Source organism: Entelurus aequoreus, linkage group LG19, assembly GCF_033978785.1.
Source record: "Entelurus aequoreus isolate RoL-2023_Sb linkage group LG19, RoL_Eaeq_v1.1, whole genome shotgun sequence".
NCBI classification, from domain to species: domain Eukaryota; kingdom Metazoa; phylum Chordata; class Actinopteri; order Syngnathiformes; family Syngnathidae; genus Entelurus; species Entelurus aequoreus.
The window spans coordinates 8,565,734-8,581,554 of record NC_084749.1 but is presented as its reverse complement, the minus strand read 5'-3'; the positions used below and the strand labels follow the sequence as shown (position 1 = coordinate 8,581,554).

The window sequence follows — 15,821 nt, the reverse complement described above, 5'->3', positions numbered from 1 at the left end:
TGTACATAGTAAATTATAACTTGATTTTTTGTGTACATAGTAAATTATAGCATTATTTATTGTGTACATAGAAAATTATAACTTGATTTGTTGTGTACATAGTAAATTATAACATTACTTTTTGTGTACATAGTAAATTATAACATTATTTATTGTGTACATAGTAAATTATAACATTATTTACTGTGTACATAGTAAATTATAACTTGATTTATTGTGTACGTAGTAAATTATAACATTTGTTGTGTACATAGTAAATTCTACCATTATTTATTGTGTACATAGTAAATTCTACCATTATTTATTGTGTACATAGTAAATTATAACTATTTATTGTGTAAATAGTCAATTATAACATTATTTATTGTGTACATAGTAATTTATAACATTATTTATTGTGTACATAGTAAATTATAACATTATTTATTGTGTACATGCCCCCTGCGACCCCAAAGGGAATAAGCGGTAGAAAATGGATGGATGGATTGTGTACATAATAAATCCTAACACTATTTAATGTGTACATAATAAATTATAACACTATTTATTGTGTACATAGTAATTTATAACATTATTTATTGTGTACATAGTAAATTATAACATTTTTTGTGTACATAGTAAATTATAACATTATTTATTGTGCACATAGTAAATTATAACATTATTTATTGTGTACGTAGTAAATTACAACATTATTTGTTGTGTACATAGTAAATAATAACATTTGTTGTGTACATTGTAAATTATTAAATTATTTATTGTGTACATAGTAAATTTGAACATTATTTGTTGTGTACATAGTAAATAACATTATTTATTGTGTACATAGTAAATTATAACATTATTTATTGTGTACATAGTAAATTAACATTATTTGTTGTGTACATAGTAAATTATAACATTATTTATTGTGTACATAGTAAATTATAGCATTATTTATTGTGTACATAGAAAATTATAACTTGATTTGTTGTGTACATAGTAAATTATAACATTACTTTTTGTGTACATAGTAAATTATAACATTCTTTATTGTGTACATAGTAAATTATAACATTATTTATTGTGTACATAGTAAATTATAACTTGATTTATTGTGTACGTAGTAAATTATGACATTTGTTGTGTACATAGTAAATTCCAACATTATTTATTGTGTACATAGTAAATTATAACTATTTATTGTGTAAATAGTCAATCATAACATTATTTATTGTGTACATAGTCAATTATAACATTATTTATTGTGTACATGCCCCCCGCGACCCCGAAGGGAATAAGCGGTAGAAATGGATGGATGGATTGTGTACATAATAAATCATAACACTATTTATTGTGTATATAATAAATTATAACACTATTTATTGTGTACATAGTAAATTATAACATTTATTGTGTACATAGTAAATTATAACATTATTTATTGTGTACGTAGTAAATTATAACATTATTTGTTGTGTACATAGTAAATTATAACATTTGTTGTGTACATTGTAAATTATAAAATTATTTATTGTGTATATAGTAAATTTGAACATTATTTGTTGTGTACATAGTAAATAACTATTTATTGTGTACATAGTAAATTATACAATTATTTGTTGTGTACATAGTAAATTATAACATTATTTATTGTGTACATAGTAAATCAACATTATTTGTTGTGTACATAGTAAATTATAACATAATTTTTTGTGTACATAGTAAATTATAACATTATTTATTGTGTACATAGTAAATTATAGCATTATTTATTGTGTACATAGAAAATTATAAAATTATTTTTGTGTACATAGTAAGTTATAATATTATTTATTGTGTATATAGTAAATTATAACATTAGTTATGGTGTGCATAGTAAATTATAACATTATTAATGTATAAATAGTTAATAAATCATAACAATATTTATTATGTATATAGTTAAAAAATTACAATATCTATTGTGTACATAGTTAATAAATTATAACATTATTTATTGTGTAAACAGTTAATAAATCACAACAATATTTATTGTTTACACAGCAAATGGTCACATTATTTACTGTGGAAATAGTTAATAAATCATAACAATATTTGCTGTGTATATAGTTAAAAACATATCCTATTTATTGTGTACACTCTAAATTATAACGTTTATTGTGTACGCAGTTAGTAAATTAAAACACTATTTATTATGTACATAGTTTATAATCACAATATTTATTATGTGCACAGTTAAAGTAAAACACAATTTATTATGTACATAGTTAATCATTTAAAACACAATTTATGATGTACATAATTAACAAATTACTACACTATTTACTATGTGGATAGTAAATTACCACAATATTTATTGTGAAGTGAAGTGAAGTGAATTATATTTATATAGCGCTTTTCTCTAGTGACTCAAAGCGCTTTACATAGTGAAACCCAATATCTAAGTTACATTTAAACCAGAGTGGGTGGCACTGGGAGCAGGTGGGTAAAGTGTCTTGCCCAAGGACACAACAGCAGTGACTAGGATGGCGGAAGCGGGGATCGAACCTGCAACCCTCAAGTTGCTGGCACGGCCACTCTACCAACCGAGCTATACTGCCCCAAATTGTGTACATAGTAAATCATAACATTATTTATTGTGTACATAGTAAATTATAGCATGACTTATTGTGTACATAGAAAATTATAACTTGATTTGTTGTGTACATAGTCAATTATAACATTACTTTTTGTGTACATAGTAAATTATAACATTACTTATTGTGTACATAGTAAATTATAACATTAGTTATTGTGTACATAGTAAATTATAGCAATATTTATTGTGTAAATAGTTAATAAATCATAATATTTATCATGTATATAGTTAAAAAATTACAATATCTATTGTGTACATAGTTAATAAATTATAACATTATTTATTGTGTAAACAGTTAATAAATCACAACAATATTTATTGTGTTCACAGCAAATGGTCACATTATTTACTGTGGAAATAGTTAATAAATCATAACAATATTTGCTGTGTATATGGTTAAAAACATATCCTATTTATTGTGTACACTCTAAATTATAACGTTTATTGTGTACGCAGTTAGTAAATTTAAACACTATTTATTATGTACATAGTTTATAATCACAATATTTATTGTGTACATAGTTAAAGTAAAACACAATTTATGATGTACATAGTTAATCATTTAAAACACAATTTATGATGTACATAATTAACAAATTACAACACTATTTACTATGTGGATAGTAAATGATCACAATATTTATTGTGTACATAGTAAATCATAACATTATTTATTGTGTACATAGTAAATTATAGCATTATTTATTGTGTACATAGAAAATTATAACTTGATTTGTTGTGTACATAGTAAATTATAACATTACTTTTTGTGTACATAGTAAATTATAACATTATTTATTGTGTACATAGTAAATTATAACATTAGTTATTGTGTACATAGTAAATTATAACATTATTTATTGTGTAAATAGTTAATAAATCATAATATTTATTATGTATATAGTTAAAAAATTACAATATCTATTGTGTACATAGTTAATAAATTATAACATTATTTATTGTGTAAACAGTTAATAAATCACAACAATATTTATTGTGTACACAGCAAATGGTCACATTATTTTTTGTGGAAATAGTTAATAAATCATAACAATATTTGCTGTGTATATAGTTAAAAACATATCATATTTATTGTGTACACTCTAAACTATAACGTTTATTGTGTACGCAGTTAGTAAATTAAAACACTATTTATTATGTACATAGTTAATAATCACAATATTTATTGTGTACACAGTTAAAGTAAAACACAATTTATTATGTACATAGTTAATCATTTAAAACACAATTTATGATGTACATAATTAACAAATTACAACACTATTTACTATGTGGATAGTAAATGACCACACTATTTATTGTGTACATAGTAAATCATAACATTATTTATTGTGTACATAGTAAATTATAGCATTATTTATTGTGTACATAGAAAATTATAACTTGATTTGTTGTGTACATAGTAAATTATAACATTACTTTTTGTGTACATAGTAAATTATAACATTATTTATTGTGTACATAGTAAATTATAACATTATTTATTGTGTAAATAGTTAATAAATCATAATATTTATTAAGTATATAGTTAAAAAATTACAATATCTAATGTGTACATAGTTAATAAATTATAACATTATTTATTGTGTAAACAGTTAATAAATCACAACAATATTTATTGTGTACACAGCAAATGGTCACATTATTTATTGTGGAAATAGTTAATAAATCATAACAATATTTGCTGTGTATATAGTTAAAAACATATTCTATTTATTGTGTACACTCTAAATTATAACGTTTATTGTGTACGCAGTTAGTCAATTAAAACACTATTTATCATGTACATAGTTTATAATCACAATATTTATTGTGTACACAGTTAAAGTAAAACACAATTTATTATGTACATAGTTAATCATTTAAAACACAATTTATGATGTACATAATTAACAAATTACAACACTATTTACTATGTGGATAGTAAATGACCACAATATTTATTGTGTACATAGTAAATCATAACATTATTTATTGTGTACATAGTAAATTATAGCATTATTTATTGTGTACATAGAAAATTATAACTTGATTTGTTGTGTACATAGTAAATTATAACATTACTTTTTGTGTACATAGTAAATTATAACATTACTTTTTGTGTACATAGTAAATTATAACATTATTTATTGTGTACATAGTAAATTATAACATTAGTTATTGTGTACATAGTAAATTATAACAATATTTATTGTGTAAATAGTTAATAAATCATAATATTTATCATGTATATAGTTAAAAAATTACAATATCTATTGTGTACATAGTTAATAAATTATAACATTATTTATTGTGTAAACAGTTAATAAATCACAACAATATTTATTGTGTTCACAGCAAATGGTCACATTATTTATTGTGGAAATAGTTAATAAATCACAACAATATTTATTGTGTACACAGCAAATGGTCACATTATTTATTGGGGAAATAGTTAATAAATCATAACAATATTTGCTGTGTATATAGTTAAAAACATATCCTATTTATTGTGTACACTCTAAATTATAACGTTTATTGTGTACGCAGTTAGTAAATCAAAACACTATTTATCATGCACATAGTTTATAATCACAATATTTATTGTGTACATAGTTAAAGTAAAACACAATTTGTGATGTACATAATTAACAAATTACAACACTATTTACTATGTGGATAGTAAATGATCACAATATTTATTGTGTACATAGTAAATCATAACACAGAAGACCATATTATCCTGTAATCTTGTCGGCAGCCTGTTTTCATCTTGTCCACACCTAAGGGTGTGTGCAGTCTTTTCACACACACACACACACACACACACACACACACACACACACACACACACACACACACACACACACACACACACACACACACACACACACACACACACACACACACACACACACACACACACACACACACACACTGAGTGTCCCTGTGGACCAAGCACAATTTGACACCATTACTGTCCACCAAGTGGTCTTTAAGCAGATTTGGAGTGCAATGTCTTTATTGGAAAAATCCTTCTTCGGTGTGTGTGTGTGTGTGTGTGTGTCATATGTTGCGTATTACGTGTGCGTGCGCACCAGCGAGCATGTTTGTCTCCCAGCAGCCATTAGCGGACATTATTGTCGAGATGTGTGTCCTGCAGGCTGACGGCTGCAATATGAAAGATGTGAGCAGCAATGAGGCTCCTGGTCAACAATATGAAAGATGTGAGCAGCTAACAGTTAGCAAGCTAGCCCGATAGCGTCAAGTGACAAATTAGGATTGCTGAGTGTATATATAAAGGGAGCCTAATAACACGCTAACATTAGCATGCTAAAGTTTAGCACACGTAAAAAAATAATGAAATATTTGACTCTCAGGCGTATTGAAAAGCTAGCCTGGTAACAGTTAGCATGTGTCAAGTAGCATACTTAAATGTGAGGCGCATGCCAGCAAGCATTTGCTAAAAAGCTAATCCAGTAAATTGGTAGCGTGCTAACATTAGCGTTGACTAACGTTATCAGTGAGCATTTCGACTTTGGAACGGTTGGAATTGGTTGCTTGTGGACGTATGAGGAATTGCCAATTCAACTTGAACGGGGGAAAAAAATGCTAACAGTTAGCATGGTAGCCAGATAAAATAAAAGTTGAATGCCGGTATCGATAGCGATAAAATCCTAACGATATACATACCTAGCCTCGGCTCACATTAGTCACCACGTTCGCCATCATGTCCATTAAAAAAGTACAGGTATTTTTCAAAGGCAGTATTGTCCTTATTTACTTTATTAGTATCCCGTACAACTTAATTGGTACCCTCTCAGTTGAAACGTGAACGGTACACGTGTGTGTGTACATAATAAATCATAACACTATTTATTGTGTACATAGTAAATTATAACATTATTTATTGTGTACATAGTAAATTAACATTATTTGTTGTGTACATAATCAATTATAACATTATTTATTGTGCACATAGTCAATTATAACATAATTTTTTGTGTACATAGTAAATTATAACATTATTTATTGTGTACATAGTAAATTATAGCATTATTTATTGTGTACATAGAAAATTATAACTTAGTTTGTTGTGTACATAGTAAATTATAACGATACACATACCTAGCCTCGGCTCACATTAGTCACCACGTTCGCCATCATGTCCATTAAAAAAGTACAGGTATTTTTCAAAGGCAGTATTGTCCTTATTTACTTTATTAGTATCCCGTACAACTTAATTGGTACCCTCTCAGTTGAAACGTGAACGGTACACGTGTGTGTGTACATATTAAATCATAACACTATTTATTGTGTATGTAATAAATTATAACACTATTTATTGTGTACATAGTAAATTATAACTTTATTGTGTACGTAGTAAATTATAACATTATTTGTTGTGTACATAGTAAATTATAACATTTGTTGTGTACATTGTAAATTATTAAATTATTTATTGTGTACATAGTAAATTTGAACATTATTTGTTGTGTACATAGTAAATAACATTATTTATTGTGTACATAGTAAATTATACCATTATTTGTTGTGTACATAGTAAATTATAACATTATTTATTGTGTACATAGTAAAATAACATTATTTGTTGTGTACATAATCAATTATAACATTATTTATTGTGCACATAGTCAATTATAACATAATTTTTTGTGTACATAGTAAATTATAACATTACTTATTGTGTACATAGTAAATTATAGCATTATTTATTGTGTACATAGAAAATTATAACTTAATTTGTTGTGTACATAGTAAATTATAATGATACACATACCTAGCCTCGGCTCACATTAGTCACCACGTTCGCCATCATGTCCATTAAAAAAGTACAGGTATTTTTCAAAGGCAGTATTGTCCTTATTTACTTTATTAGTATCCCGTACAACCTAATTGGTACCCTCTCAGTTGAAACGTGAACGGTACACGTGTGTGTGTACATATTAAATCATAACACTATTTATTGTGTATATAATAAATTATAACACTATTTATTGTGTACATAGTAAATTATAACTTTATTGTGTAAGTAGATAAATTATAACATTATTTGTTGTGTACATAGTAAATTATAACATTTGTTGTGTACATTGTAAATTATTAAATTATTTATTGTGTACATAGTAAATTTGAACATTATTTGTTGTGTACATAGTAAATAACATTATTTATTGTGTACATAGTAAATTATACCATTATTTGTTGTGTACATAGTAAATTATAACATTATTTATTGTGTACATAGTAAATTAACATTATTTGTTGTGTACATAATCAATTATAACATTATTTATTGTGCACATAGTCAATTATAACATAATTTTTTGTGTACATAGTAAATTATAACATTACTTATTGTGTACATAGTAAATTATAGCATTATTTATTGTGTACATAGAAAATTATAACTTAATTTTTTGTGTACATAGTAAATTATAACGATACACATACCTAGCCTCGGCTCACATTAGTCACCACGTTCGCCATCATGTCCATTAAAAAAGTACAGGTATTTTTCAAAGGCAGTATTGTCCTTATTTACTTTATTAGTATCCCGTACAACCTAATTGGTACCCTCTCAGTTGAAACGTGAACGGTACACGTGTGTGTGTACATAATAAATCATAACACTATTTATTGTGTACATAGTAAATTATAACATTATTTATTGTGTACATAGTAAATTAACATTATTTGTTGTGTACATAATCAATTATAACATTATTTATTGTGCACATAGTCAATTATAACATAATTTTTTGTGTACATAGTAAATTATAACATTATTTATTGTGTACATAGTAAATTATAGCATTATTTATTGTGTACATAGAAAATTATAACTTAATTTGTTGTGTACATAGTAAATTATAACGATACACATACCTAGCCTCGGCTCACATTAGTCACCACGTTCGCCATCATGTCCATTAAAAAAGTACAGGTATTTTTCAAAGGCAGTATTGTCCTTATTTACTTTATTAGTATCCCGTACAACTTAATTGGTACCCTCTCAGTTGAAACGTGAACGGTACACGTGTGTGTGTACATAATATATCATAAGACTATTTATTGTGTACATAGTAAATTATAACATTATTTATTGTGTACATAGTAAATTAACATTATTTGTTGTGTACATAATCAATTATAACATTATTTATTGTGCACATAGTCAATTATAACATAATGTTTTGTGTACATAGTAAATTATAACATTATTTATTGTGTACATAGTAAATTATAACATTATTTATTGTGTACATAGAAAATTATAACTTAATTTGTTGTGTACATAGTAAATTATAACGATACACATACCTAGCCTCGGCTCACATTAGTCACCACGTTCGCCATCATGTCCATTAAAAAAGTACAGGTATTTTTCAAAGGCAGTATTGTCCTTATTTACTTTATTAGTATCCCGTACAACTTAATTGGTACCCTCTCAGTTGAAACGTGAACGGTACCCGTGTGTGTGTACATATTAAATCATAACACTATTTATTGTGTATATAATAAATTATAACACTATTTATTGTGTACATAGTAAATTATAACTTTATTGTGTACGTAGTAAGTTATAACATTATTTGTTGTGTACATAGTAAATTATAACATTTGTTGTGTACATTGTAAATTATTAAATTATTTATTGTGTACATAGTAAATTTGAACATTATTTGTTGTGTACATAGTAAATAACATTATTTATTGTGTACATAGTAAATTATACCATTATTTGTTGTGTACATAGTAAATTATAACATTATTTATTGTGTACATAGTAAATTAACATTATTTGTTGTGTACATAATCAATTACAACATTATTTATTGTGCACATAGTCAATTATAACATAATTTTTTGTGTACATAGTATATTATAACATTATTCATTGTGTACATAGTAAATTATAGCATTATTTATTGTGTACATAGAAAATTATAACTTAATTTGTTGTGTACATAATAAATTATAACGATATACATACCTAGCCTCGGCTCACATTAGTCACCACGTTCGCCATCATGTCCATTAAAAAAGTACAGGTATTTTTCAAAGGCAGTATTGTCCTTATTTACTTTATTAGTATCCCGTACAACCTAATTGGTACCCTCTCAGTTGAAACGTGAACGGTACCCGTGTGTGTGTACATAATAAATCATAACACTATTTATTGTGTATATAATAAATTATAACACTATTTATTGTGTACATAGTAAATTATATCATTATTTATTGTGTACGTAGTAAATTATAACATTATTTGTTGTGTACATAGTAAATTATAACATTTGTTGTGTACATTGTAAATTATTAAATTATTTATTGTGTACATTGTAAATTTGAACATTATTTGTTGTGTACATAGTAAATAACATTATTTATTGTGTACATAGTAAATTATACCATTATTTGTTGTGTACATAGTAAATTATAACATTATTTATTGTGTACATAGTAAAATAACATTATTTGTTGTGTACATAATCAATTATAACATTATTTATTGTGCACATAGTCAATTATAACATAATTTTTTGTGTACATAGTAAATTCTAACATTACTTATTGTGTACATAGTAAATTATATCATTATTTATTGTGTACATAGAAAATTATAACTTAATTTGTTGTGTACATAGTAAATTATAACGATACACATACCTAGCCTCGGCTCACATTAGTCACCACGTTCGCCATCATGTCCATTAAAAAAGTACAGGTATTTTTCAAAGGCAGTATTGTCCTTATTTACTTTATTAGTATCCCGTACAACCTAATTGGTACCCTCTCAGTTGAAACGTGAACGGTACCCGTGTGTGCGTGCGTGGCTTTGTGCTACCTGATTTGAAGCTGGCTGAGTTGCGTCAACTCCTGCTCCATGTGGTCTTGCAGCTCGCCGGGTCGCAGAACGTTCTGGCACACCGGACACACCGGAGCCCCGGCGTCGTAGAAAACCTTCACCTTGCCTGCGAACAATCCAGGAAGTTGTTCAAGTCATAGTCCCGACCAGTCTGTTGAATATAAGTAAATAACAGTTTTTTCTGCGGAACCGGACCAAAGAATCCTAGAGACAGGTGTCACAGCCTGTCAATGGGAACATTACCCATGGGGGGGGGCCCGCTCGCCCCATTGGGCCCCGCTGATGGATTACCGCCATAAGCAGCCAGCTGGGATCCCGAGGAGCTCCACTATATCAAGATTTTACCTCCGAGATGAGGTGATTTACTCCTGATTCCATCAGTCACTCGGCGCTAGCAAGCGGTAAGCGCCTAATTTGCCATCTCCGCGGGGCCGGCGAAGGGAGGGCCAATGTCGGTTTTGAGAAGGTTTACATTAAGACGGTCGTGAGGAGGAAGCACCCGACATATGTCACATATGTCAACTACTAAAAGCTGTCTCGGAGGCGGGGTGTCGAAGCCGAACTGAAATGCGAACAGTTAAATAAGTAAATAAGCTAGCATGAAACAGTTAGCATGTCCAAAATATGTGACTGTGAGGTGTATATCTGCAAAATAAGCTCAAAAAGATAGCATATAACGTTGGTATTGGGACATGCTAACATTAGCGTGCCAACAGTTAGCATGTCCAAAATGTATGACTTTGAGGTGTAGCAGAATCAGAAGTACTTTATTAATCCCCGAGGAGAAATATCTGCAAAATAAGCTCAAAAAGCTAGCATAAAATGTTGGTATGCGGACATGCTAACATTAGCGTGCCAACAGTTAGCGTGTCCAAAATGTATGACTTTTAGGTGTATCAGAATCAGAATCAGAAGTACTTTATTAATCCCCGAGGAGAAATATCTGCAAAATAAGCTCAAAAAGATAGCATAAAACGTTGGTATGCAGACATGCTAACATTAGCGTGCCAACAGTTAGCGTGTCCAAAATGTATGACTGTGAGGTGTAGCAGAATCAGAATCAGAAGTACTTTATCAATCCCCGAGGGGAAATGTCTGCAAAATAAGCTAAAAAAATGCTAACATAAAATGTTGATATGCAGACATGCTAACATTAGCGTGCCAACAGTTAGCATGTCCAAAATGTATGACTGTGAGGTGTAGCAGAATCAGAATCAGAAGTTCTTTATTAATCCCCGAGGGGAAATATCTGCAAAATAAGCTCAAAAAGCTAGCATAAAACGTTGGTATGCAGACATGCTAACATTAGCGTGCCAACAGTTAGCGTGTCCAAAATGTATGACTGTGAGGTGTAGCAGAATCAGAATCAGAAGTACTTTATCAATCCCCGAGGGGAAATATCTGCAAAATAAGCTAAAAAAATGCTAACATAAAATGTTGATATGCAGACATGCTAACATTAGCGTGCCAACAGTTAGCATGTCCAAAATGTATGACTGTGAGGTGTAGCAGAATCAGAATCAGAAGTTCTTTATTAATCCCCGAGGGGAAATATCTGCAAAATAAGCTCAAAAAGCTAGCATAAAACGTTGGTATGCGGACATGCTAACATTAGCGTGCCAACAGTTAGCGTGTCCAAAATGTATGACTTTGAGGTGTATCAGAATCAGAATCAGAAGTACTTTATTAATCCCCGAGGGGAAATATCTGCAAAACAAGCTCAAAAAGCTAGCATAAAACGAAGAAAGAGGTTAATGTCTCTTGTTTTCATTTGAGCATTTACGCTAGCTGGCTGGCGCTAGCTTGCTTCTCCAGTCCGAGGGTTTATCAGCGTTACCAATCGCGGTTTTACGATCATTTTAATTTAAAACAGTGATACTAACATTATACTGTTCATCCCTAGTTAGTTGTATACCTGCAAAAATAGTTTTAAAAAAAAGCTAACATGTTAAGGTTAGCATGCTAACAGTTAGCATGCGTCTAGAACCAAAATATGATACTTGGAGTTGTATACCTACAAAATTTGCTAAAAAAGTTAGCATACTAGTTAACGCCAAGTCACAAAATATATGAGTCTGTGGTGAATTCCTCAAAATTAACTTAAATGCTCAAATATATTTAAAAAAAATGCTAATAGTTAGCATCAAAAGCGTCAAGTAACAAATTAGGACTCCTGGGTGTATACTCGAAAAACGAGCAAATAAAGCGAGCCTGATAACGTGCTAACATTAGCATGCTAAAGTTTAGCATGCATAAAATAATGAAATATTTGACTCTCAGGCGTAATAAAAAGCTAGCCTGGTAACAGTTAGCATGGGCTAGTTAACAACATATTTGAATCTAAGGCATATAGCAGCAAAGATTTGACAAAAAAAAAGCTAGTTCAGTCAATTGCTAGCATGCTAACGTTAGCATTGGCTAACATCAGTGAGCATTTTGACTTTAGAATGGTTTGAATTGGTTGCTTGTGGACGTTTGACAAATTGCCAGTTAGACCCGAATGGGAAAAAATGCTAACACTTAGCATGCTAGCCAGATTGCGTCAAGTAACAAATTAGGACTCTTGGGTGTATACTCGAAAAACGAGCAAATAAAGCGAGCCTGATAACGTGCTAACAGTAACATGCTAAAGTTTAGCATGCATAAAATAATGAAATATTTGACGCTCAGGCGTAATAAAAAGCTAGCCTGGTAACAGTTAGCATGGGCTAATTAACAACATATTTGAATCTGAGGCATACAGCAACAAAACATTTGACAAAAAAAAAGCTAGTTCAGTCAATTGCTAGCATGCTAACGTTACCATTGGCTAAAATGATCAGTTAGCATTTTGACTTTAGAATGGTTTGAATTGGTTGCTTGTGGATGTTTGACTCGAATGGGAAAAAATGCTAACAGTTAGCATGCTAGCCAGATTGCGTCAAGTAACAAATTAGGACTCTTGGGTGTATACTCGAAAAACGAGCAAATAAAGCGAGCCTGATAATGTGCTAACATTAGCATGCTAAAGTTTAGCATGCATAAAATAATGAAATATTTGACTCTCAGGCGTAATAAAAAGCTAGCCTGGTAACAGTTAGCACGGGCTAATTAACAACATATTTGAATCTGAGGCATACAGCAACAACACATTTGACAAAAAAAAGCTCAGTCAATGACTAGTATGCTAACGTTAGTATTGGCTAACATCAGTGAGCATTTTGACTTTAGAATGGTTGGAGTTGGTTGCTTGTGGACGTTTGACAAATTGCCAGTTAGACTCGAATGGGAAAAAATGCTAACAGTCAGCATGCTAGCCAGATTGCGTCAAGTAACAAATTAGGACTCTTGGGTGTATACTCGAAAAACGAGCAAATAAAGCGAGCCTGATAACGTGCTAACATTAACATGCTAATGTTTAGCATGCATAAAATAATGAAATATTTGACTCTCAGGCGTAATAAAAAGCTAGCCTGGTAACAGTTAGCATGGGCTAGTTAACAACATATTTGAATCTATAGCAGCAAAGATTTGACAAAAAAAAGCTAGTTCAGTCAATTGCTAGCATGCTAACGTTAGCATTGGCTAACATCAGTGAGCATTTTTACTTTAGAATGGTTTGAATTGGTTGCTAGTGGACGTTTGACTCGAATGGGAAAAAATGCTAACAGTTAGCATGCTAGCCAGATTGCGTCAAGCGACAAATTAGGACTCTTGGATGTTTAGTTGAAAAATTAGCAAATAAAGCGAGCCTAATAACGTGCTAACATTAGCATGCTAAAGTTTAGCATGCATAAAATAATGAAATATTTGACTCTCAGGCGTAAAAAAAAGCTAGCCTGGTAACAGTTAGCATGTGCTAAGTAACATATTTGAATTTGAAGCGTATGCCAGAAAGCATTTGCTAAAAAGCTACTTCAGTAAATTGGTAGCGTGCTAACATTAGCGTTGACTAACATTATCAGTGAGCATTTGGACTTAGGAATGGTTTGAATAGGTTGCTTGTGGACGTTTGACAAATTGCCAGTTAGACTCGAATGGGAAAAAATGCTAACAGTTAGCATGCTAGCCGGAAAGCGTCGAGTAACAAATTAGGACTCTTGGGTGTATACTTAGGAAAGGAGCAAACAAAGCGAGCCTATTAACATGCTAACATTAGCATGCATAAAATAATGAAATATTTGACTCTCAGGCGTAAAAAAAAAGCTAGCCTGGTAACAGTTAGCATGTGCTAAGTAACATATTTGAATCCGAGGCATATGCCAGAAAGCATTTGCTAAAAAGCTAATTCAGTAATCTGGTAGAGTGCTAACATTAGCGTTGACTAACATTATCAGTGAGCATTTCGACTTGGAACGGTTGGAATTGGTTGCTTGTGGACGTTTGAGGAATTGCCAATTCAACTTGAACGGGGAAAAAAATGTTAACAGTTAGCATGGTAGCCAGATAGAATAAAAGTTGAATACGGTATCGATATCGATAAAATCCTAACGATATACATACCTAGCCTCGGCTCACATTAGTCACCACGTTCGCCATCACGTCCATTAAAAAAGTACAGGTATTTATCAAGGCAGTATTGTCCTTATTTACTTTATTAGTCCCGGTATCCAGTACAAACCTAATTGGTACCCTCGTAGTTGAAACGCGAACAGTACCCGTGCGTGCGTGCGTGGCTTTGTGCTAATTAACAACATATTTGAATCTGACAAAAATTTGACCAAAAAAGCTTGTTCAGTCAATTGCTAGCATGCTAACGTTAGCATTGGCTAACATCAGTGAGCATTTTGACTTTAGAATGGTTTGAATTGGTTGCTAGTGGACGTTTGACTCGAATGGGAAAAAATGCTAACAGTTAGCATGCTAGCGAGATTGCGTCAAGCGACAAATTAGGACTCTTGGATGTTTAGTTGAAAAATGAGCAAATAAAGCGAGCCTAATAACGTGCTAACATTAGCATGCTAAAGTTTAGCATGCATAAAATAATGAAATATTTGACTCTCGGGCATAAAAAAAAGCTAGCCTGGTAACAGTTAGCATGTGCTAAGTAACATATTTGAATTTGAAGCGTATGCCAGAAAGCATTTGCTAAAAAGCTACTTCAGTAAATTGGTAGCGTGCTAACATTAGCGTTGACTAACATTATCAGTGAGCATTTGGACTTAGGAATGGTTTGAATAGGTTGCTTGTGGACGTTTGACAAATTGCCAGTTAGACTCGAATGGGAAAAAATGCTAACAGTTAGCATGCTAGCCGGAAAGCGTCGAGTAACAAATTAGGACTCTTGGGTGTATACTTAGGAAAGGAGCAAACAAAGCGAGCCTATTA

At 30.4% G+C, this 15,821-nt stretch overlaps 1 protein-coding gene across 1 annotated transcript in view; it reads right to left on the bottom strand.

Moving 5' to 3' along the window:
* The window catches only part of LOC133635065 (E3 ubiquitin-protein ligase RNF220-like), a 119,390-nt gene that overhangs the window by 32,258 nt on the left and 71,311 nt on the right, over positions 1-15,821 (bottom strand). Inside the window, exon 3 of the mRNA XM_062027818.1 lies at positions 10,494-10,620. Coding sequence (XP_061883802.1) covers positions 10,494-10,620 — 127 coding nt within the window. The remainder of the gene's footprint in view (positions 1-10,493; positions 10,621-15,821) is intronic.